This window comes from Trachurus japonicus, chromosome 8 (assembly GCF_045865225.1).
Source record: "Trachurus japonicus isolate A0001 chromosome 8, Traja_1.0".
NCBI lineage: Eukaryota > Metazoa > Chordata > Actinopteri > Carangiformes > Carangidae > Trachurus > Trachurus japonicus.
The window spans coordinates 8,171,719-8,194,258 of NC_140914.1; the positions used below are offsets into that span (position 1 = coordinate 8,171,719).

General features: G+C 47.2%; 2 protein-coding genes across 10 annotated transcripts in view; both read right to left on the reverse strand.

Annotated features, from left to right (window-relative positions):
• Positions 1 to 10,624, reverse strand: part of lrrc4ba (leucine rich repeat containing 4Ba) — a 46,721-nt gene extending 36,097 nt beyond the window's left edge. Inside the window, exon 1 of the mRNA XM_085783564.1 lies at positions 10,335 to 10,624. The gene's annotated coding sequence lies outside the window, so the exon portion shown is untranslated. The remainder of the gene's footprint in view (positions 1 to 10,334) is intronic.
• A 10,500-nt stretch (positions 10,625 to 21,124) lies between these two features.
• The window catches only part of med25 (mediator complex subunit 25), a 32,374-nt gene continuing 30,958 nt past the window's right edge, over positions 21,125 to 22,540 (reverse strand). For 6 of the 9 annotated variants that reach the window (XM_085783571.1, XM_085783567.1, XM_085783569.1 and 3 more), the window contains one exon: positions 21,125 to 21,780. In XM_085783571.1, the coding sequence (XP_085639697.1) occupies positions 21,677 to 21,780 (104 nt within the window). In that variant the 3' untranslated portion in view covers positions 21,125 to 21,676. The remainder of the gene's footprint in view (positions 21,781 to 22,540) is intronic. The other 3 variants (XM_085783573.1, XM_085783570.1, XM_085783566.1) reach the window with 3 other exon arrangements.

Below are 22,540 nucleotides of genomic sequence, written 5' to 3' on the forward strand. Positions count from 1 at the left end.
TTGGAAGACGGCGGCTGAGCGACGACGACGGCGGGACTCTGCAATGCAACGGGTTTCACAGTGAAGTGGGGGGGTGGGAGGAGGGGGCTCGGTGCATAACGAGGATTTCAGAGGTGCAGATAAACATGGAGGTGCAACATGTGGAGCCGAGGTGGAGACGCTTCAATCACACGTCCGTCCGTCCGTTCAGCGGCTGCAGCTTCACGTCTCAACAGGAGGAGTTGGGAATTTTTACAAACAAACAAACAAACAAATGCATGTGTGATAAGCTACGCTCGCTTCACCCCCCCCCCCCCCCCCTCCCTCCACCTCCTCCCTACTCCCCCCTCCTCTCTCTCCACCTCCTCCATCCATCCAGGCCTCGCCCATCCAGCCTCCTCCTCCATGAGTGACACACTGACTAATACACAGACAGATAAACACTCACACTGACAAACACGATAAGCCTTTTTGCCCACGAAAACACTGACACGGACTGACTGATGGACGTCTCCATGGAGACCAGTCACCAAGACTGACACAATGTCTCTCGCAGCCGCCGAGCGCCGTGCCAACCAAATCAAGAGACGGAGAGAGAGAGAGAGAGAGAGAGAAAGAGAGAGGGAGAGATAAAGAGTGGAAACACACTGTGCAGCATCGGAGTGATTACAATGCAGCGCTGAAATATTCCACCGTGTGTGTATGTGTGTTGTTGTGTGTGTGTGTGTGTGTGTGTGTGTGTGTGTGTGTGTGTGCGGATGCGGCTCAGATCTGGTCCAACAGGCCACGTGATGCGTCCTCCTTGCCCTCCGATCGGCTCCTCTCACACCTCTGTCTCCCCCCATCACTCACATCTCTCCATCACCTCCCCTTCTCCTCCTCTCTCCCCTTCCTCCCCCATCCCCTCTTACCCCTCCTCCCCTCCTCTCCTCTCCACCTAAGGCATGTTTATTTCCACACCTCACCTCCTCTGCTGATTTCTCCACCCTTCTCCTCTCTCTCTGCGGGTTCTTCTCTCCACCCCTCTCTCTCTCCCTCTTTCCCTCTCTCTCTCTCCCACGCTGTGCGAAATGGAAGCTCTCACAGAGACCTGAGGTTGCCATAGTAACCTGCCACCATAGTAACCACCACCACTCACCATCTTGCGTGTCTCCGTCATGTTTGGCGGAGGGGCTCGAGTCGGGGGGCGTCCGCGGCTCCCGGAGCGGGGCGTCACTTCACTAAACCCTGCAGTGTGATGATGATGATGGAGGAGGAGGAGAAGAGTTGTTTCTCTTCTTTTCTCTCTTTTCTTATCTTTCCTGCCTCATTGAACTGATCTGAGCACATGTCTGAGGGGGTGGGAGTTGGGGGGGGGGCGTAAACTGATAATTGACTGATAACAATAGTTATCTTCAGGCCAGTTTGCTGTATTATTATTGGACGCAGGTCACCAGAGGCGGCGGCTGAGAGGAAAATTGGCCGTGAATCCTCCAGACGGGACGCCACGGCCTCCAACTGTCTGCGTTTTTAAAAAAAAAGATAAAATCACCTAAATTAAAGGGACATTGTGTAGGATTTACTCCCATCTAGCGTTGCGGTTGTAGATCGCAAGCAACTCAATCGTATTTTTCATGCTGCATTCACGTGAAATTGGGCAGATGGCAGACGGACGACAGCCGCTGCATGTAACGGCATAAACAAGCCTCTAGGTAACAAGTGGTCCGTCAGCACGAGGCAAAAAATATACGTGACAATATGTTGTCATGGCGATGTCGTATTGTTTACCTGACCCACGTTTCACCGGCTTTCTCTCGACTTCTGTGACTAAAATGGCATCTGGTTTGTTAGCGACGGCTGTCTGCCCGACTGCAGGTGAATGCAGCATCAGTGTAACGCTCCATTCCTCCTCACTGCGTTACCACGGTGACTTTTCACAGACGCCACCTCGACCTGAGCCGACAGCTCCGGTGTCTCCGCTGAGTTTCCGTGGTTTCCTACCGTCGCTGCCATTGGACGTAAAAACATGGCGACACAACATGGCAGCCAGCACCGAGCTTACCCGCTCCATGTAGATATGAACGATATGAACGGCTAATTCAGAGCTGAAAGGAACACTTCAGTTTGTTGATAGGGGGGATTACTGATTAATGAAAAACAGACTTTTTGAACCAAATAATCGATTTTCGTGAATAGATAACAGGAGAATGTCCCTTTAAGGAGTCCCTCGTCTCTCACCACCGCCCTGTATCAATTAACAGCCGATGTTTCAATTGGCCGCACGGTGAAATCGGAGCCTGAACGCCGCCTCACCACCCGATCCGAACGCTATACCACGAGAGGAAAAAAGTGCAAGAGGGGCAATAGATATAAATAAACTGGAACTGAACTGAGTCAACACTCTACATATACAGACAGAGAGTGTGTGTGTGTGTGTGTGTGTGTGCCTGTGTGTGTGTGGAGGTGCGTTCAGGTTCACGTGAGAGTCACCAACCTGTGATTTATCATGCAGCTTCACTAACTACCTCCTCTGTGGCTCCCAGCAGCAGTGGCGGCGGCGGCGTGGGGGCCCCCTGGGACCCCCTGCATGTGCTCGTATGTTATGGAGCCACCATCTTGCTGTGACATCACCCACCCACCCACCTTCCTCCTCCTCCTCCTCCTCATCATCATCATCATCTTTTCTGAAAAGCTCCAGCACCAGATATTTAAAAAAAATAAATAAAAAAATTGACGTTTGATTTACGTGTCATCATCGTGTGCGACAGCGCGCCCACGCTCCTCCCCGGGCGTCTCGTCGTGAGTGCCGTGGAAACCGAAACCTGTCTGTGTGTCAGGGCTTGAATCACAGGGAGACGAGGAGAAAACAACAACAACAACAACAACAACAACGAGGAGGAGGAAACTGTTAAGCATCACACTTCGGTCATCAGGGTTATAATTTCATGTTTACTGCGATCTGCTTTTCGCCATCTACATCATCAATATTTATATAGTCATCATCGGCAGCAGCAGCATCAGTGGCGGCGGCGGCGGCATCAGTATGCCACTGCTGCTGCTGCTGTGCCTCCAGCCGGCGCAGCCAGCAGCCACTGAGGCAGACAGACAGAGGAGAGGAAAGGCCCCAGCCTGACTCTGACTCTGACTCTGCAGTGCTGGATCCAGCTCCGACGCCGCCACTGACCCGAAACAAACTCCCCCAAGACTCGCTGCCCGGGCGCAGCCAGGCCGAGCCGAGCCGAGCCGAGCGGTGGCCGCCGCAGAGCACGGTGGTCACTGAGGCCTGACCGCCTTCATTACCCAATCACATTTACTAATACTTAATCTAACCAGGGGAAGATAATATCTCTTCTCTTTGCCAAACTCAATATCAGGCACACAGGGCTGACCGCTCTCTCTCTCCTCTCCTCTCCTGCTCTCTCGCTCTCTCTTTTTCTGGCCAGCTCCTTTCAAACAGGATGAACTCCACTCTTTCTGTCCCTGCGACGACACGCGAGCTAGCCGCCTTCACTATAACAATAATAAATTTCATTTATAACACGCTTTTACAAATGCTCAAAGACGCTTATATAGAAAACAACACAGTTAAAATACAGAACGATGTAAAGTATCAAGGAGAAAGAGGATGAAACTAAGTAGAAAAAGCTCAGAGATAGAAGAACAGAAATTAGACATATTTAATTACACATTAAAGGTGTTCAGAAAAGAAAATTGAATTTGAGCCCACTGTGGGTCTTAACATTAGTGCAATCACTCATCTATCAGACGATGTAGCCCAAACTTTGTGCAAAATTCTATTTTCGAGTAAATCCAGGATGAAAGTGGGTTAGTTTTTTTTCACATTGGATAATGCATCACGCTGCTCACGATTCATCAGCCACTGATATTGGATCCGTCATTCGTCAATCAAACGTCTGAGACACACACACACGCACACACACACCGAGCTCGGTCTTGCCCCAAACATTGAATATCTCGCCCGCTCGATAACGACCAATCAAATTCGTTCTCCTTACTCGGGTAAACTCGTGCGGCAACTCGTTGAAACTCGTAGAAGGAGGCGTGACAAACAGGACAAATGGCCATTTCTGAACACCTTTAAAGGTCCAGTGTGTAATAATTGGCAAGGTTTATTGGCAAAATCTGAATATACCACTCATGAATATATTTGTATAAGTGTTTTATCGCTATAAAATAAATTGTTTGGTTTTTGTAGCCTTATAATTATTATTTTATATATACGTATAGCAACGGTCTTGTTTTATAGAGCGTCGCCATCTTGTGCCGCCATGTTTGTACGGCAGCCCGAACGGAAAATCCAGCCAGCCAGAGAGCACGTTTGGCGAGTTTTGCGTGCATGAATAAACCAACGAAGAAGAAGGAGGAGCAGGAAACAGCATGACATATCGTAAAATGGTTTAGATCTTCACCTCACGCCCCCATTTTACACACTGGACCTTTAAAGCCAGTTTAAAAAGGTGGGGTTTTAGTGTTTTGAAGGTGTGGAGGTCTGTACGGCCTCTGGTGGGTTTGGGGAATGAAGAAGATGGAGACGGAGAAGGAAACACACGATGGGATGGATTGGTCGAGCGCCGCCAGACTGAATCTGCATTCACAAACTCACAGGGACGTATTAAGGAACGGAGGAGGAATCGCCTCGTCGTCGTCGTCCACTTTTCTTTCTCCGGCGTCCCTCTTTCTCCCACTCCAGGTCACGATGAGAACATATTCCTCCGGGGAAATCTCACCATTTCTAATTATGTCAATTCAATGGATTATGGCATTCATTTTGTGTCATTAACCGTCGTCGCTCTTCCAACTATTATTCAATAATTAATGCCCGGACGGTCATCATGATCCCCGACGGGGCCAACACCCAGGCCTGGACGAGGGGGAGACTCAATCAAACCAATCACGGCTAATTATACCCCCAACCCCACCGCGGCCGCCGCCGTGATGATGACGATGATGATGATGGTGATGCTGATGGGCAGCCAGACGGGTCAGTGCTCACGCTCTCCTTCTCCCCATATACATGTACAGCTCTGGAGAAAATTAAAAGACCACTTCAAAATGATCAGTTTCTCAGGTTTTACTTTTGTTTTATTCTATAAACTACTGAAAGCATTTCTCCCAAATTCGAAATAGACATATTGCCAGTAAGAGCATTTACAGTATTTGTAGAAAATGACAACTAGTCCATTTTTTTTTTGAACTTAGGAAGAGTTGTGAAATCAGCATTGGTGGAATAACCTCATTAAAGGGACAACGAGGAGTTTCTCCACCGGCAGAACCAAAAATGACGCAACAATAAAAAAAAGTCACATATTAATGTGGATGAATCTACGTTACCCACTTGTTCATGGTTCCATTTTCGATAAATATATCGTTTTGTCTCTATCGTTATTTTGTTATTTTAATTAATGGTGGAAGTGGTGGAAGTGCTGGGCGAGCCGACCAGCGTTTCCTTACTTTCGGTTTTGCGGACACTGTCCGGCGAGTCATGGGAATATTGCCGCCGAATCGCCGTTTATAGTCGGAAGTACGACGGTATCTGATCGTCTTCGAACCTCTGACTTTAATTCTTGATGAATGAAAACATTCTTGGCAAGACGTCCGTCTTGCGCCGGTCCAAGAATTTCACCGTGCGCGCGGAGGCTCATGGTAAATGTAGTATGAGAACACTTTCCAACGCTTTCCAAAACTCCTCGTTGTCCCTTTAAACCCTTCACATCCTCATTAAATATGAGTTGGTTCAGGTGATCAGCTAATAATCAGTGCCTCGTTAAGTAGAGTGAGTTGTGCTTGTGTTGGAATTCAATGGATGGAACAGCTGCCAAACATGTAGAGATGCTGATTTAAGAGTGGTCTCATAATTCTTTCCAGAACTGTATTGTGCCATATAAAAGCTGGATCTTCTTCTTCATCTTCTTTTTCTTCATCGTCGTCTCCGGGGGGATGGCGGTGGCACGTGGCGGCTGGCAGCGACATGTGTGATATGATGGTCCCAGTGTCTCTCAGATGGAAGGTGGAGGTTATGAGGTTGTGAGGGGTGGTGGAGGATGTGGTTGGGGGTTAGGGTGGGGGGGGGGGTTGCATTATCCGTTGTGGTGCATTATGAAGGGACAGCCGGAGGTTGTTCCCACAGTTACCGCCACGGCGACTCCTCGTCCTCACCCTTTCGACCTGCGTGTATCAGCGAGTCGTGCGGCCATCAATCAACGCCGCCCTCGCCCTATGAAGACATCAGCAACCAGCTTGTCCTGATTAGAGCAGTTTTAGTGTCATCTATAATCTCCGTCTCCCTCCCGCGCTCTCTCCCTCTCTCTCCCCCTCCCTCTCTCTTTCTCACTTCGCCGTAAGAAACACACGTGCACGCTCCGAAACGAACGACACACAGACACCAAATTTAGGGCAACAGTTACACTCTGTGCATCCTAATGTGGCAGCAGAGACGACGTCCCTCAGAGTTAATGCGGCGCTTTGTCCTCGTAGGTACAGTGAAGGGACGGGGGAAGGAGAGCCACACTAACCGGATTGAAAGCATCATGGCGTCATTTCAAAGATGCACAGGTCGTTGACATTGGATGTTTTTCTGTTGGGGAGGGGTGGACGGGTTGGGAGGGGGTGGACGGGTGGTCATTTATATGCTGCGCTCCTCTCGTGCCCTTTCCCACCTCGTGTGTGTTTGCTCTGAGAGGATTTTCGTCTCCTCTTGGAAATAATTTGCAACGGTTTCCACCATCCTGACGAAAGGAGGAGTGGGAGGAAGTGGGGGAGGAGGAGGGGGGGGCTGAGCATCATCTCAAAGTCACACCCTCCCTCTAGGTCCAGGTGTGCAGGTGTAATTTACCATGTCCCCGTTAACCTGTGTGCTCGTTTTCATCAGGCTCATCGGCCACGCGTAAGAGCTGCTGCTGCTGCACCTCGGAAAATTAAAAAGCAACAGCCCGGCCCCCCGATTCCTCAAATGACTGAGATCACTCAGCCGCCGCTTCATTTCCCGTTTTGCCGTGGGAAGGAAAGGAAGCGGACACGTGCAGCTTTTGGTGTTAAAAAAAAATCAACAGTTGGCCGTTTTAAAATGAGTAAAGATGGCCGCCGAAGTCAGAAGTCATTTGTGCAGTTGGGGAGAAGTTCAGGAAGTGCTGTTTTTGTTTTGTTTTTTTCCTCCACAGCTGATGAGATTGAAAAGTTGCTGTTGTTTGAGTTTAAAAGGGGACATATTATGGAAATATCACTTTTTGAAGGCTCTTTAACATATATTCTGGTGTTTGTTTTGCCTTCCGGCTCCCAAAATGTGAGAATTGACAAAAAAAATTGGTAATTTTCAGGCTCCCTAGGTTGAAATCCATGTGGTTTTATGAGCTGTTCCCTCGGTTGTCTGACAATGATGTAACTAGTTTTCGAATTTGCATAATCCCACCCCTACCTGGGGCCGGTAGAAGGGGCGGAGCAAGCAGTGGCTCATTTGCATTTAAAGGGACAGGCACAGAAACCAGCTGTTCTGAACAGGGCTGTTTTGAGAGGAGGAAAAGAGCTGTGATGTTTGATCCTTGGGGTATTTTGACTGAAGCATGTCACAGACATCTCTTTAACGTTGTTTCCTATTGTGCATTTCATGATTTGGCGCTCTTGTTCCCTGCTTTTGCTCGTTTGTTTTGTCTATTTTAAAAATATTATTATATGAGATCATATCACTTTTATCTGTCATAACGATCTTAATATTGTTATCTGTTCCAACCTGCCCAGGGACTACAGGTGGAAATTAGCAAATGTTGCTACAACCTGGCTCAAGGCATCTTCTCTTGTCTCACAACGAGATTAATGTTTTTATGCATTGTCCCTGTTTTAAATAAATAAATTCCTATTCCTGCATCCGGTCCTGTGCACCTCAGGTGAGGAGGTGTGGTGAGAGGAGCTGAGCTGTAAGTTTAGTTTCTTTCATTTCCAGGCTTTTACTAACTCAGCAGCAGGAGGTTCACCTCTCCTCCGTCCATAAAACCACATCACAGATGTTAAATAAACCACTTGTTCTCGTTTCTCTCGCAGTCGTAAGAGCTCCTAAATGGCTTTTTTAGTAAACCTGCATGGCCCACTTTGAATTCATCTCAGCTTAGGTAACACTCTGGTTTTTAAAAGGAGGAGGAGAGGGTGAGGAGGGGGGAGAGAGGGAGGGGGGGGGGGGGGGTGACAGACAGTTCAGCACGAACAAAATCCCAGTGACATTTTGGCCTCGCTTTTTTTTGCAGCAGCGACACCGTCTTGATATTTTGAAGCGCTGCCCTGAGCTAGAGGACCTTCTTCCCTTTAAATGTGATATCATGTGACATGAAGCCGAGGCCTCGCAGCGACTGGTGCCGGAGCAGTCGGCTCAGGAAACAGAAACAGAAGAAGGAGAAAGAGAAGAAGGAGAAGGAGAAGAAGGCGGCTCACTTCCTGTCTGTCCAACCAACAGAGATGCCTTGGCACCAGTGGATAAAACACACAGGCGGCATAAAAGCTGACGTGCTCTTAAAGTTTAAGGTGTATGTATGTGTATGTATGTGTGTGTATGTATGTGTATGTGTGTGTGTGTGTGTGTGTGTGTGTGTGTGTGTGTGTGTGTGTGTGTGTAGGCCTGTTGTGGATGTGATGAAGGAGAATCATAAACGGTGTGTGTGTATATATGTGTATGTGTATATATGTGTATGTGTGTGTGTGTCATGGTCTTTTCATTTGACAGCTGAGCAGCGACGGTGCAGGAGTTTACAGGTACTGTAACAAGCATTAAATCTAATACGGCTGCATGAATAAAAATCACAGGACGTAAAAATGTGAGTAAGTGTTTAATCGGCCTGAGGGTGAAGGGGGGGGGGGGTATAAAAAAAAAGAAAAAAGAAGAAAAAAAGGGGAGGAAATCAAAAATGACACCATCCTGTGATGTGTCGAACAAAAATGCCTTCAAGGAGTTTCTCCTTTAAATCCTCCTCACATGCAAATCTGCACAAAAAAAAGTTGGAGATGGAGATGGAGGGGGCACTCAGCACCCCCCCCCCCCCCCCTCCTCCATCCCTCCTTATTAGAGCCCATAACACACACACACACACAAACACACACACACTCCTACACCCCACCCCTCTCTCTTCTCTTCTCTTGTCTTGTCTAATCCTGCCCCAGTGCCCCACTTCACCTTCCAACACCCCATTAATAACTTATTCTCTCTATCATAAAACTCAGGAGATCATCCAGCTGGTCCACGGCACACACACACACACACACACACACACACACACACACACACACACGGTGCCAACAATCCAGTCAGTCAGTCCCATGCAGCCTCAGTTGGTTCGGATTTCTCTGAAACAGCAGCGCACATTAGCATTTAAATCCTCTCATAACCGTATCATTGTGTTGCAGATAGAGGCAGTAGATCTTCATTCATCAGTCCTAATCTATCTGCTCCTTGTTCTCCGCCGGAGGGGCCCCGCGCGGGCTCTGACTCACAGCTTAACCCACCGCGCGCGCATGCAGGAGCCGCAAGGTGGCTGCATGCGCATTTCATTTGGATTTCTAACATTATTATTCCCTCCATCGGTTCTAAAAAAACACACTAAACAAAAACAACTAAAAATCTGCAGGTCATCGACAGGGGCCAAGCGGAGGGTGAGAGAGACCCCCCCCCCCCCACACACACACACACACACACATTAACGCTGTAAACTGGCCCCATCAGGCGGGTTTTAACGGAGTGAGAGCTGCGCGTTAACCGGATCAAATATTAAGCCCTGTCAACAGCTCCTCTTATCGCCAAGGTTATAGATGAACTTATACACACACACACACACACATACTGAGCACAGAGGGGCTGAGGGTGTGGGGGGGGGGGAGGAAAAGTTTGGATCAAGGATGAGGACGGGAAAAAAAAAAAAGCAGATGATGGAAATTTTTCAGTATTTTCCAGATTTCCACCGTCTCGTCGTAACATGTGAATCCCGGGTGTGATCCACCTTTTACAGCCATGCAGCCTCTCTCTCTCTCTCTCTCTCTCTGCGTGCGTGTGTGTGATCCGGTTTGTACCAGGCCTCCACACACACACAACAAACGCACAAACGCACGCACGCACACACGCACACGCATTAGGACACTTCACACATCGCATTTCCATCCGGGCGCATCAGTAGTTTGTTGCGCGCATGCAGAGCCAATAATGCACAAACTGTCTGCTTGACTCCCGCACACACACATTCAAACACACACACACACACACACGCATTCACGCTCACACGCACACGCATCAGACAAAAAACACCACCACCATCTCCGGCACATGAACCCATCTCCTCCTCCGCTGCAGCAGCCGGACTGTGTGAGTGAATGTCATCCGGACTCACCTCTTTATCCTCCGATCAAAGTCCTGAATCGCGTCTCTCGCTCCTTCCTCTCGCTACAGCGTTATTCCACTGCAGAGCCGCCGCCGACGCTGTCTTCTCCTCCTCTCCCTCTCTCTCTCGCTCTCTCTCTCCCTCTCCCTCACTGGTCCTCCTCTCTCTCTCTCTCTCTCTCTCTCTCTCTCTGATTGATTCACCCTTTCCAAGTACCGCGCTGCCACCGCTGGTAATGAGAACTGTCTCAGAAATCTTCAGGTGGATGGAACCACTGCTGGACGGAGAGGGGACACACCACCACCACCACCACCGCCGCCGCTGCTGCTGCTGCTGCTGTTTGGACACACAACGTTATATTTAAACGCTAATTATTTATTCTTATACATATTTCTAGCATTAAATATGCAGAAAAAAATCAAAGCGTGCAACGCAATGTGCAGCCAAACCCCAGAGAGCGAGTGGCAAAGGTTTAAATAAATGAACTGAATAAAAGATGAGATGACATAATAAACAAATATCTGATGTAACAGTCATAGTAATAATAATAATAATCCTCTTAATGAGTCACATCGACAAACTTTTCCTTCATTTCCGCACCAGACTCATCATCATTTACCACATGTTCTTTATTATTATTATTATTATTATATATTAATAATCAATAATCATTAGGATAATATTTAGTGTTTCTCTCCAGACGCTCACACCACACTGTGTGTCCATATGCTCATATGTATAATCTCTATAATGTGATGATGGTGTGTGTGTGTGTGTGTGTGTGTGGTGTTTACAGCTTGTTACAAGGAACATTTTGCTGCTTGGCCGGTTCCCTTGGCAACGCTCAAACGACACGCGGTGCGCGAGCCGAGCCCCACCTGTACAGCAGCAGCAGCACCGCGAGCCACCACCATTGCAGCTCCACCGTCATCACACACACACACACACACACACACACACACACACACACACACGGTGCATACAGTGTGTGTGTGTGCGTGTGTACAGGTGTGTTGATTGACATGATGAGAGGAGAGAGTGTGTGTTGTGTGTGAAAGAGGAGGGGGAGGGGGTTACATAATTAATAGAGAGGTGGGGGTGGGGCTTAAGGTCAGGTTAAGGTTACAGGTCTGGTCAGCTGTCAATCATCTCAGCCGATTAACATGAGGATGTGTGTGTGTGTGTTAGTAGAGGGAGGGGGGAGAGGAGGGAGGCGTCCATCAGATAGCAGAGGGTAAGAGAGAGGGAGGGAGGGAGTGATGGGGGAGGAGGAGAGGGAGAGAGGGAGTGATGGGTGAGTGTTGGGGGGAGGGAGGGAGGGGGGGGTTCAGACGGGTGATTAGTGCTGGATTGATAATGTTCTATATCCAGACTCTGAGGATCTCTCTCCTCTCTCTCTCTTTCTCTCTCCGTCTCTCTCACACCTCAACGCCAGCGTCTCCATCACTGGCACGTGTCCTCACACACACACAGACACACACACTCCTCACACACGTGTCTTCCTCTTCCTCACACACACACACACACACACACACACACACATAGAGGGAGAGACAGAGAGATGATTTAATGAGTGACCCCTCCGTGTGTCTTCGTGCGGCTGCAGCAGCAACAGGGCGGCCAACCTGTTCCTCTGCCTGCTCACTCACTCACTACACCTCGTGGCCTTGGTCGCCCTTTAACACTGTATGCACAATATGTTCCCGTTCACTTGACCCCCCCACTCTCCCCCTTTCCTCCCCCCCTCCCCCCTCCCTCCATGCTCTGCAGTAGTGAGGCTCTACAGCAGCAGCGGCAGCGGCGGCGTCCACATCTTCGTCCCAGTCAGTCCTCTCCTCTGTAAATCCAACAACACTGGCTCTTCTCTGCCTTTCTCACTGCGTCGCTCCTTCCTTCCTCTCTCTCTCTCCCCTCTCCCTCCCCCTCCTCCCCTCCCCTCCCCTGCTGCCTCCCTCCCTCCTTCTCTCTCTCTCTCTCTATTAAATTTCCAGTCACACAACAGTGCAGTGGATATCCCTCCCTCTCTCCAACTCTCTCTCACACACACTCCAACTCTCTCTCTCTCTCCTCTCTCTTTCCTCTACCACATCCCTCCCTCCCTCCCTCCTCACCCCTCCTCCCCCCTCCCCTCCCTCCCTCCCTCTCTCACACATACATACCTCAGTAGTCTGTGTGTGGAGGTGTTGTCCCGGATCTCTCCCTATCGCTCGCTCTTGATATTGACTGTTCTCTCCCTCCTTTACTTTGAACCTCTCAATCTTGCTCACTCTTGATACAAGGCTGCTCTCTTTTCACCTCCAATCCTCCCCCCTCCTCCTCTTCCTCCCCCCTTCTTCCATTCCCCTCATTATTTAAAAGACCCCTCCTCACCACCACCACCACACACACACACCTCCTCCTCCCTCACATTTCCTCCTTCTCCTCCCCAACCCTCTCTTGTTTGTATCTCTGTGCTGCAGTGTCTGCTCGGGCTATATGGTGAAGAGGAGTGTAACCTCCCCTCCCTCTCCTCCCTGCCTCCCCCTCCTCCTCCCTCCTCCTCCTCCTCCTCCTCTCCGGTGGTGGGTGGTGGGTGTGCGGGGGCTCGCTCCATCAGGCCAGCCTTTAACTGACTGATTGAGTGGACACCACAGGCCGATAAATGAATAAAGATGGGAGGCACGGCGAGGATTAATGTGCCTCATATGAAGACAGAAAGCTTGCCGTCGAGTATTTCATATTGGGCCGAGGAGACGCACGACGAGGGTCTCTCTCTCTCTGTCTATCTCTCTGTCTGTCTCTGTCTTTTGCCCCCGGGTTATGTTCGGGTCCCGGGGCCTCGGCGGTGGTCGCTGCCCCGGGGTGCAACCTCTGCCATCGGCGTGCTGCGCTGCGCTGGAGAGGAAGTGGGGCAGATCCGCCGGTGGGTGTTGAGACTGACTGAGAGCAGGGCCGTCTCTGCTGCCTTTGCCTTTCCCGCCGCCTGTCATTCCTGCCTCCCCCTCCCTTCCCATCGCTATCTCGACAACCCGAGCCTCCGAGGCCCAAACCGAGCCCTGATCCGTATCTGATGGTGAAAACAGCACGCCACCGGCTGCAGAGATCTCCACAACCTGTGTGAGACCAAATTGAACATTCGGCGCTGCATGTCGTGACGAGCAAGCAAGGGTTGAACGCTCCGACGCTCCTGCTTGTTTGTGTACACCCAGTGAAACACTGTTTTCACCCACAGAGAGAAGAAGGAGAAGGAGAAGAAGAAGGAGAAGCGCTTTTAAACACAGAGTTAACCAAGCTTGTGTCTCCACCACTAAAGCCAATACTCGTCTCTTATCAGAAAACAGCCCTATCTGGCAACCGCATCCATTAGGGGCCGATGGTGCCATTGATCTTCTGGCGGCCAGGCCAAGTGGACCTCAACCACCAGGCCCGGAAAACAAATCCAATTTTAGGTGTTATATGCTCCTCTGACCCCCGCCCCCCTTCACCCTCCTCCTCCACCATCACAACACATTCTCTGTCTGTGCAGCGAGGCTTAATAATAAGACTGTCTTCTCCTGCTCCTCCGTCGCTCGCTCCTGTCATCACCTCCTCCGGCAGGCCGTAAAACAAACTCTGCCCCGAGGCCTATAAACCCCATTATGCTGAGCAGCACTCCTGCCACCAGGCTGTATAATCTTCATCTCTAAAAACCCATAGCCCCCTTCCCCTCCCCTCCACTCACCACCCTTTAAACTGGTCCACTGACTTTTTCCTCATGGCCACAACAGGGACGACCGAAATGCCACAAAACCAACACGTGGGGCGGCGTTTAAATCCCCAAACACCTCCGCAGCAAAGAGCCGTGAAACAGCTCGGGCTCTGGTCACATGTAGAGACGTGGTCAGGGGTGTAATGAGGAAGGTTAAGTGCACTTAATGTGTCTAATTCCATTATTTTAATGGAAATGTTGTAAATCTATATGAGGCATGTTAAAGGGAAATGTCCATACCCACATGCTTTACATTACAGTTTAGATTTGTATTTTATTCTAATAGTGCGAAGACTGGGAGCACATTTTAAAATTCCTTAAAGGGATGGTTAAACATTTTGGCAAATCAGCCCATTGCCATAATCCCTATAGTCATAGCAGTAGGTTCGTTACCTTTAATTGTCGGTGCAAGCTGTTTTTAGAACAGCCGAGCCGAGCCGCGAGCTGCTCAGAGCTACGCTACGGAGGCTCATGGGATTTCCCTCATCAAACTCATCAAATACACAATCCAACAACTCCAAAACGCTCTTATGGACAAGTTGTGACCTGCACATTCACCACGCTATGAAATAATAACAGAATGTTATGAGACTGAGTTGTTTTAGAGGTAAATGCAGAGACTGCTTGATGAAAAATAGTCGGTTCTGCATGAATTTACCTCTAAAACAACTCTGTCTGGTAACGTTCTGTTATTATCTCATAGCGTGGTGAATGTGCAGGTCACAACTTGTCCACCAGAGTGTTTTGGAGTTGTTGGATTGTGTATTTGATGAGTTTGATGAGGGGCAACCAAGAAATCCCATTAGCCTCCGTAGCGTAGCTCTGAGCAGCTCGTGGCTCTGCTCCGCCGTTCTAAAAATAGCTTGCACTGATAATTAAAGGTAACAAACCTACTGCTATGACTATAGGGATTATGGCAATGGGCCAATTAGCCAAAATGTTGAACTATCCCTTTAAAGGTTGGAGGTCCAAATGTCGGCGGCCCCATGTAATCTTTTCACGTCGTGCACGACTGAGCTGTGTTCAGAGACCCGGCCACCAGATGCCCACCAGCCCCTCCCAGGTCTTGCTCCTGATGATGATCACGGTTTTATGAATCACTGCTCTTCGGTCCAGTCCCATTTCTATCGCTGTGGCACGACCCTACTCTGTTTTGATTTGCACAACAGTTGTGCATTTTTACATTTTATAAAACCATTAGCAGAGAATTAAGCTGACCTTTTTTGCACACTTGTCTCATATCAGTGCATTATGATAACATATTACAGTAAAAGCAGTGGTGTCTCATTTACACCTTACCACTCGGGTAAGGCGTAGGCGTTAGCATAAGGAAAGGGGACATGAATGAGACATCGGACTCAGCTTTAATCCGATCCGGTCCGTCCCTTGTGTCCAATTAGTCTTGGGATACCCGACCAGAGGCTATTGGCTGAGACGGCTCCACCAGGACACACAAACATCTTCTCCACCATGTCGTCTGAGGAGGAGATCGAACATCTGGAGGAGGTCCAAACTGGTGGGGGGAACTTGATGTGGACCCAGAAGAACAAACTAGACCGATATCTCATCTGGGCTGGTAACGCCTCGCGGTCCCTGAGGGGTTGAACGCGTTGCTGGGAAGAGCGATGTCTGGACGACCCTGATTAACCTGCTCTCACTGTGACCTGATTATGGATATGTGGTACAAAAATGAATGGATGGATGAATATTTTAGGGCAGTCCGCGCACAGGAAAAAGTTATTTTTATTCATTTTTTGTTGACAGGATATATGAGAAAACTAAACCAAATCCAAAATTTATTGTAATTAAAAGTGGGTCTATCATTTCCATTGTGTGTTTGTATGTGGTACTGGTCTGAACAGTCTATCTACACAACAAATCAACCTATTTTGTTTGGCTGCCCGGATTTTAACCCATTTTAACCCAGAAGGTAATTTGTCCCCTGTACAACCAGCTGGAAATACTGTAGATATGCAACGCTGGGTTTTTATGCATTATATTCTGGTCCACTGAGAGAAAAACAATAAAAGTTCTGGAGGTACATTTGGTCACCGTACAAAATTAAGTCATAAATTTGCAAAAAAAAAAAAAGAATTCAACCTTGCAGAATCAGCTTCAGTGGAGCCCTGACTGATTTAATCAATGTTTTATTGATGAATTTCTCATATTACATAACGTTAACCAGGGTTCACAAAACATATGCTGCTAACGCTGAACAGAACAATGGCATATTGTCTTGAATCACCTATCTGATGCATCGACAACAGGATTTTCCTAAAAAAAAGATAATAAAGTTTAACATGAGCTAATGAGGAACCTACAGTGTCTGAGAGCTGTTGCCCTCAAGTTACTTCAGCTGGAAACAGAGTTTTGATTAAGGTGTGTGTTTCCTCTTTTTTTTTTTTTCCCCCTGGCTGTCAGACAGTAAAGTTCGTCCTCAGAGAAGCAGCACTTGGAGCTCAACAGGATTTGAGTGAACTCTTCACATTCACCGGAACAATTTTCTTGTTATTCCGATTTTCTAAAAAAAAAAAAAAACTATTTTCAAATCAAAATCTCTTGATTTGTGAGGGAACCTAATCTTTATAAAGCTTCACCACCCACAGAGAACATGTCGTGTCTCTCTCTCTCAAAGCCCAAATGGCTTTGATGGCTCCTATCAACACAAATTCCCATGGTACCTCCTGAAACTCCAGGGGGTGGATGGGGGGGTGATCTCCAAATCCACAAAGCACATGCAGACGGCTCCTCCACAATGTGGGCTTTGAACATGGTCCGCTCGGTTTCACTTCCTCCAGCCGCCCACCCCACAAACCCTGTCATCAATAGTGGAAAAACCCTCTGTGGCAGTGGGAGTTCCCGCTACCAGTTCATCCTCACTAGACTTAAAAGGGATACTTCACCCAAAAACAATAATTCACCAATTTTCTACTCACCGTCATGCCAAGGAAGGGTTTGGAGAACTTTCAAAGTCATTAAACCGCTTTAGGAGTTCCAGGGGGGGTCCGGCTGGCAACGGATTTTCATATAATGGCGGTGGACAGAGTTCACTTTTGAATCGTCCAAAACACACACTATGAAACATCCAGATACCTCCATACTGCTCGTCTGTACTGACCCAAGTGTCCTGAAGCCGCCACATGAAAAAGTTGTTCGGAAAAAATTAATGTGATTTCTGTTTTTAGCCTTGTTGTAGCAGTAGCTCCCAGTGGCTCTGTTGATGTTTGTGCACATGCACCAGATTTGCTGCAAGATGTTCGTTGGTCGTTGTAAACCATTGGATGTATGATGTAAACACGGAAGAACATCTCGCAGCAAATCTCGTGCAGCCACTGGGAGCTACTACTACAACAAGGATAAAAACAGAGATCAAATAAATTTTTTCCGAACAACTTTTTCATGTGGCGGCTTCAGGACACTTGGGTCAGTACAGACGAGCAGTATGGAGGTATCTGGATGTTTCATAGTGTGTGTTTTGGACGATTCAAAAGTGAACTCTATCCACTGCCATTATATGAAAATCTGTTGCCAGTCGGACCCCCCCTGGAACTCCTAAAGAGTTTTGATGACTCAGATACTTCTCCAAACCCTTTCTTGGCATGATGGTGAGTAGATGATTGGTGAATTATTGATTTTGGGTGAAGTATCCCTTTTTTTTTTTTACCAGTTCTGTCCAGCACCTGATTCCACTTCTGCACTTCCCCCCCACCAAAACGACTTCCCTGCGCCGCAGCACAAACAAACAGTGGGAGCCTCAGCCTTCCTTCCCCCGGCAGTGACAGGTGCAGCTTTCTCATTATCCGGGGAAACCTGGGACAGTGGAGCCTTCAGTCTGAGTCTGGGAACAAGTGTTTCCACATCTGCCTGGTGACAACAACCCCCCCTACCCCACTCCACCCCTCCCCTCTCCCAACCAACGTCTCACAGAAAATGTTCGATTGCTGCAGTTTGGGAGAGTTTCTGCCCCGAAATGGAAGAAGCTGATGATCACGGGTGGTAGGAAAGGTTGAGATGAAGATTACGTACTGCAGGGGTTCTCAACTAGTCTCACTCTGGGACCAACATTTTCCCATGGTCATTAAGTCACGACCCACTTTTATAGAATTCAAACCAAGATTTTTTTTTTAAGCCTTTAAAAACTAATTTTGCTCTTTATTGAGCAAAGTGCATTTCAGAGCACATGAATGAAACTGAGGAGGATCATGACAACTGCATGTATGGAAGTGAATTAAAAAAATATCAAACTGCACAAAATGGAGACCAACAAAACGATATATTTGACTTCTAATGTATCTCTGCATTCAGAGCATATTCACAAAAGTGAATAAATATCAAATTGCACAAAATAAAGACCCACAAAACAAAACAAGATTCACTGCATTCAGGCCACATTAATAAGAAACTGATATCGTTGCATTCAGAGCAAATAATAAGAAACTGAGGAGGACCATTACAACTGCATGTGTTCACGTGACATGAATATAAGTTATTTTTCAAAATAAAAGACATGTCCAACATCAGATGTGCATTAAATATGATTTACTTCTTTGACCAGCCGTCCGCGACCCATCCAGAACGGGTCCGCGACCCACTTTTGGGTCCCGACCCACCAGTTGAGAACCACTGATATACTGGATGTGGATCCAACAGGAGGAGCTGCTGCAGGACACACATGCTGGAGTACAGGTACATGTGCTGCCATGACGACGTCTTATTGTCATATTGATTTTGACAGTCAGAGCCGCAAGGCGTGTTGTTTCCAGGTTGTCCATCCTCCTCCCCCCGTTGTCGTGGACACGAGATTTTTATGATGCCTTCAAGCGGCCTCTTCATATTTGGCACAAACATTTCACTTGGTATGAAATGGTTGGGGATGAAATGATTTGATTTCGGTGGTTAAAGGTCAAAGGTCAAGCAATCATGACAGCTGTTTATCTGGCTCTGGTTAACAGGGATGTGATGTGAAAACAGTCAACTTTAACTGCTTGAAGGTGATTCTACCGGCTGTTATTTTATTTTACTGTTGGTTTCTATTATTTATTGTTGCTGTGTCACATTGTTGAAACGACTTCTCTTGTTCTGCTGCAAATCCCGACCGAACTGAGCCGATACTCTTTGCTAAAATCGATCTCTTGTCCATATTTCCTGTTGGATTTCAGCCACATGCCACCGCTGGTCGATCGCCTTAACACTCACAGGTCAACGCAGGGAAACTACAACTGGATGAGATATTAATGTTGAAGGACTTACTCTTTTATTTTTAGAAGCTGGCACTAAATCTCACTTCATAAGTCTTGTGTTTTCACGGCAGAAACTTTACTCATCATCACCAGTGAACGTCTTGTGGACCTCAGGTCAGCTGGCCTCTTTTGACAAGTTTTAATTATTTATTTATTTTTTTTACTTACTTTTACAAAAAGGCATTTTAACCTCCCCATAGGAAACCTGGGATTTTTATTTTGTGATTTCTTTCAGTTAAAAATACCATGGGCAACAGGATTTTACTTCTACTTTTATTCTATTTTTCATTGAATGGGTTGTGATTTGCCACTGTTTTCTCCTTGTTTAAAATTATTTTATCTGTACAGCACTTTGTAACTTTGTTAATAAAGGTGCTATATAAAGTTTATTATTAATATCATGTTCTTTTGACATTAACTACTAACTGTCACATGAAAAAAAGGCACTGTGACAACATGATAATCACTGATCTAGGTTATAAATCACTGAATACTAAGGTATAATAAAGATTTCTATTAGTTTTGAAACGCCACTCTACTTTCCTTTTACATGTCCATTTATTTATCATATATCCGAGGTGCATCGTTCAAGTTAATCTGTGAAAAGAGCGTGTAAAGACAACATAATGACACCATGTGGCACGGTGGGAAAATATAATGGAGCCCAGTTGAGGAGCGCCTTGTACAGTAAATAGCATCTGGCTGATGAGGCTTTAGGGAAAAACATAAAAATAATGTTTTTCTTAGAGTAAAGCCAAGTCAGCGTCATCGCTGGAGCGCAGCCACCATTTTATTTACCCCACCGCTGTTCTGCGCATCGCCGTATGGACCTTTCTGCTGTTAATAAAAGAGATACTGAAAAACTTATGAGCTCAGACGGGCGCTAATAGCTCGATAGTGAGATGGAGGCAGATAGATGGAGGGAGCGAGCGAGCGAGCACGAGAGAGGAAGATAAAGTGAAGCTAAGCCGGACTCCGAGGGCCGGCCAGTGATTAAGGGATGGGAGGGATGAACACCGGCCACTGAGGGACTAGTGTCTATCTGTGAGAGTCCATGTGAAAAGCAAAAGGGGCTGAGGAAAAAAAAAAAAAGCTCAGAAACAAGAACCCACTGTCACGGTATCTTAGCAACCGTCTCTGTCTCCCAGGTGACAGGGACTGACATCACTTCCTGTTGGTGGAGAGTGTATGTGTATACACAGTGTCCAAGTGTGAGAAAGAGGGGGGGGGAAATGCACAAAGTGATATGTGAAGGTGTCGCAGGTGTGTGTGTGTATATGTGTGTGTGTTTGTGCAGCTTCAGGTTCATACGAGACGTGTGTGTTGTGTTGCGTTTTTAAGGTGGAAGCATCATCACGTCTGCGTTTCTTTCCCAAAAGCAGACTGTGGGCATATATGTGGAGCCGGTGCCATGTGCGCATGCGGTCAGCCTGATTGTATGTTATGCCAAAGGAAACCCGGCCAACTGATGCCATCTGGTAGGACTACTTGGCACAGGGGAGGCTCTCTATGGTTCCACGACATATTGGAGTAGTTAAAATTAACACTGTGACACTATTTGGCAGAAAAAGACTCTGAACTGTCTATTACTGTGTCTATTCCAGTCTCTCTCTCACCTTAAGGGTCCATGCAGCTTTCACACAGGGAGGAGGAGGAGGAGGATGCAGGGTGGTGGATGGATGGATGGATGGAGGGATGGAGGGAAGGAGGAGGAAGGGGGGTCGGGGTGGGTGGGCACAAGGACTGTGGAGACTCTGGCTGGGCATCAAAAACACACAACAACACAACCGTGCATGAACACACACAAACCTGTTCACAGTGAGAAAATGACTTATCTGTGCCTCTTTGTTTTTTTATTCAATCCTCATAAAACAACTTCATCATCGGTCATAATAATAATAACAATACAAAATATCTAAATAAAAAAAAAAAGAAGTAAAATCTCAATTAAAATGAGAGAAAAAGGGGAAAATACCGTTTCAGACGTCAGTGATAAAGTGTAAAAATTAAAAAAACAATTCATATTAGAGTACGTTGTTTTCCAGGAGCATGATGTAACCGAGTGTGTCCACTGGTCTGGATGTAGCATGGAGGATTAGCGCGCCGCTGCCAGTTTGACCATTTACATGAAGAACTAATGCGCGTATTGTCTGCCCCTAATTAACTTCAGCTGCTCAGTCTCGTTAAAGACAAAAAAAAAAAAAAACTGGAGGAACTTCTCATGATTTGCTTCTTAATTATGTTGAATATTTGTAGCAGTCAAGCAGCAGAGGGAGAGAGTATGTGAGTGTGTGAGTGTCTGTGTGTGGGAAAAAAAACTGGCTGCAGAGATTCAACAAAAAAAAAACAGTTCCAGTTCCTGAGTCGTCGTCGACGGCGCTCGGTCAGATAAGGTCCATGAGGATTTCATCCTCCATGACGCTGGAGACCTGAGGCATCCCGGGCTGCGGCACGGCTCCTCTCTGACCTCCAGACATCAGCATCTGACCTGCACACGGGTCGAACACACGGAGAGGGGTTCACTTTATGATTCTGGGAATGAAACTAATTCAAAATGTCAAAGTGGCTTCAAAGAGAACTGGCTTTTATATATATATATGTATACATACACACACACACAGCTCTGGAAAAAATTAAGAAACCACTTCAAAACAATCAGTTCCTCTGGTTTTACTATAGAGAATGTGAAGCTGACGTCACGCCGCTTTGAGTTGTGGGACGTCGGCGCCATCTTTGGAGGAACGCAAACATAAACAGAGAGTGGGGAAAATGGAGGAAAACGAGCAAGAAGAAAAAGAGAAAGAAAAAGAGATGAGGAAGACGGACAAAAAGAAATGGGGAAGGGGAAGGGAAACGAAGGAGGAACGTATCGTGATAAACTCAAATTTAACGAGAAACAAAGGTACACAGAAAAACTACAACTTATTAATGGTGTCGATCCCTACGTTTTGCCGTTAAGGGACTGGATTCAAGCCTCAGATTTACTCCCTCCACTGACTTATCCAGACATCGTGAACTATCTCGTTTTTGGTATTAGTGCATATACTACTGTGGCATTTTTTACGCAGCAGTACTGTCCCACCATGATTACTTTTAAGCGACTTTGGGGAACTTTTTTTAGGGAGACGAGCAAGTGTTTACATCCGCGATCCTCCAAAGATGGCGCCCAACGTCCCACATTCTCTATTCATAGGTATGTGTTTGAGTAAAATGAACACTTTTGTTTCATTCTATAACCTACTGACAAA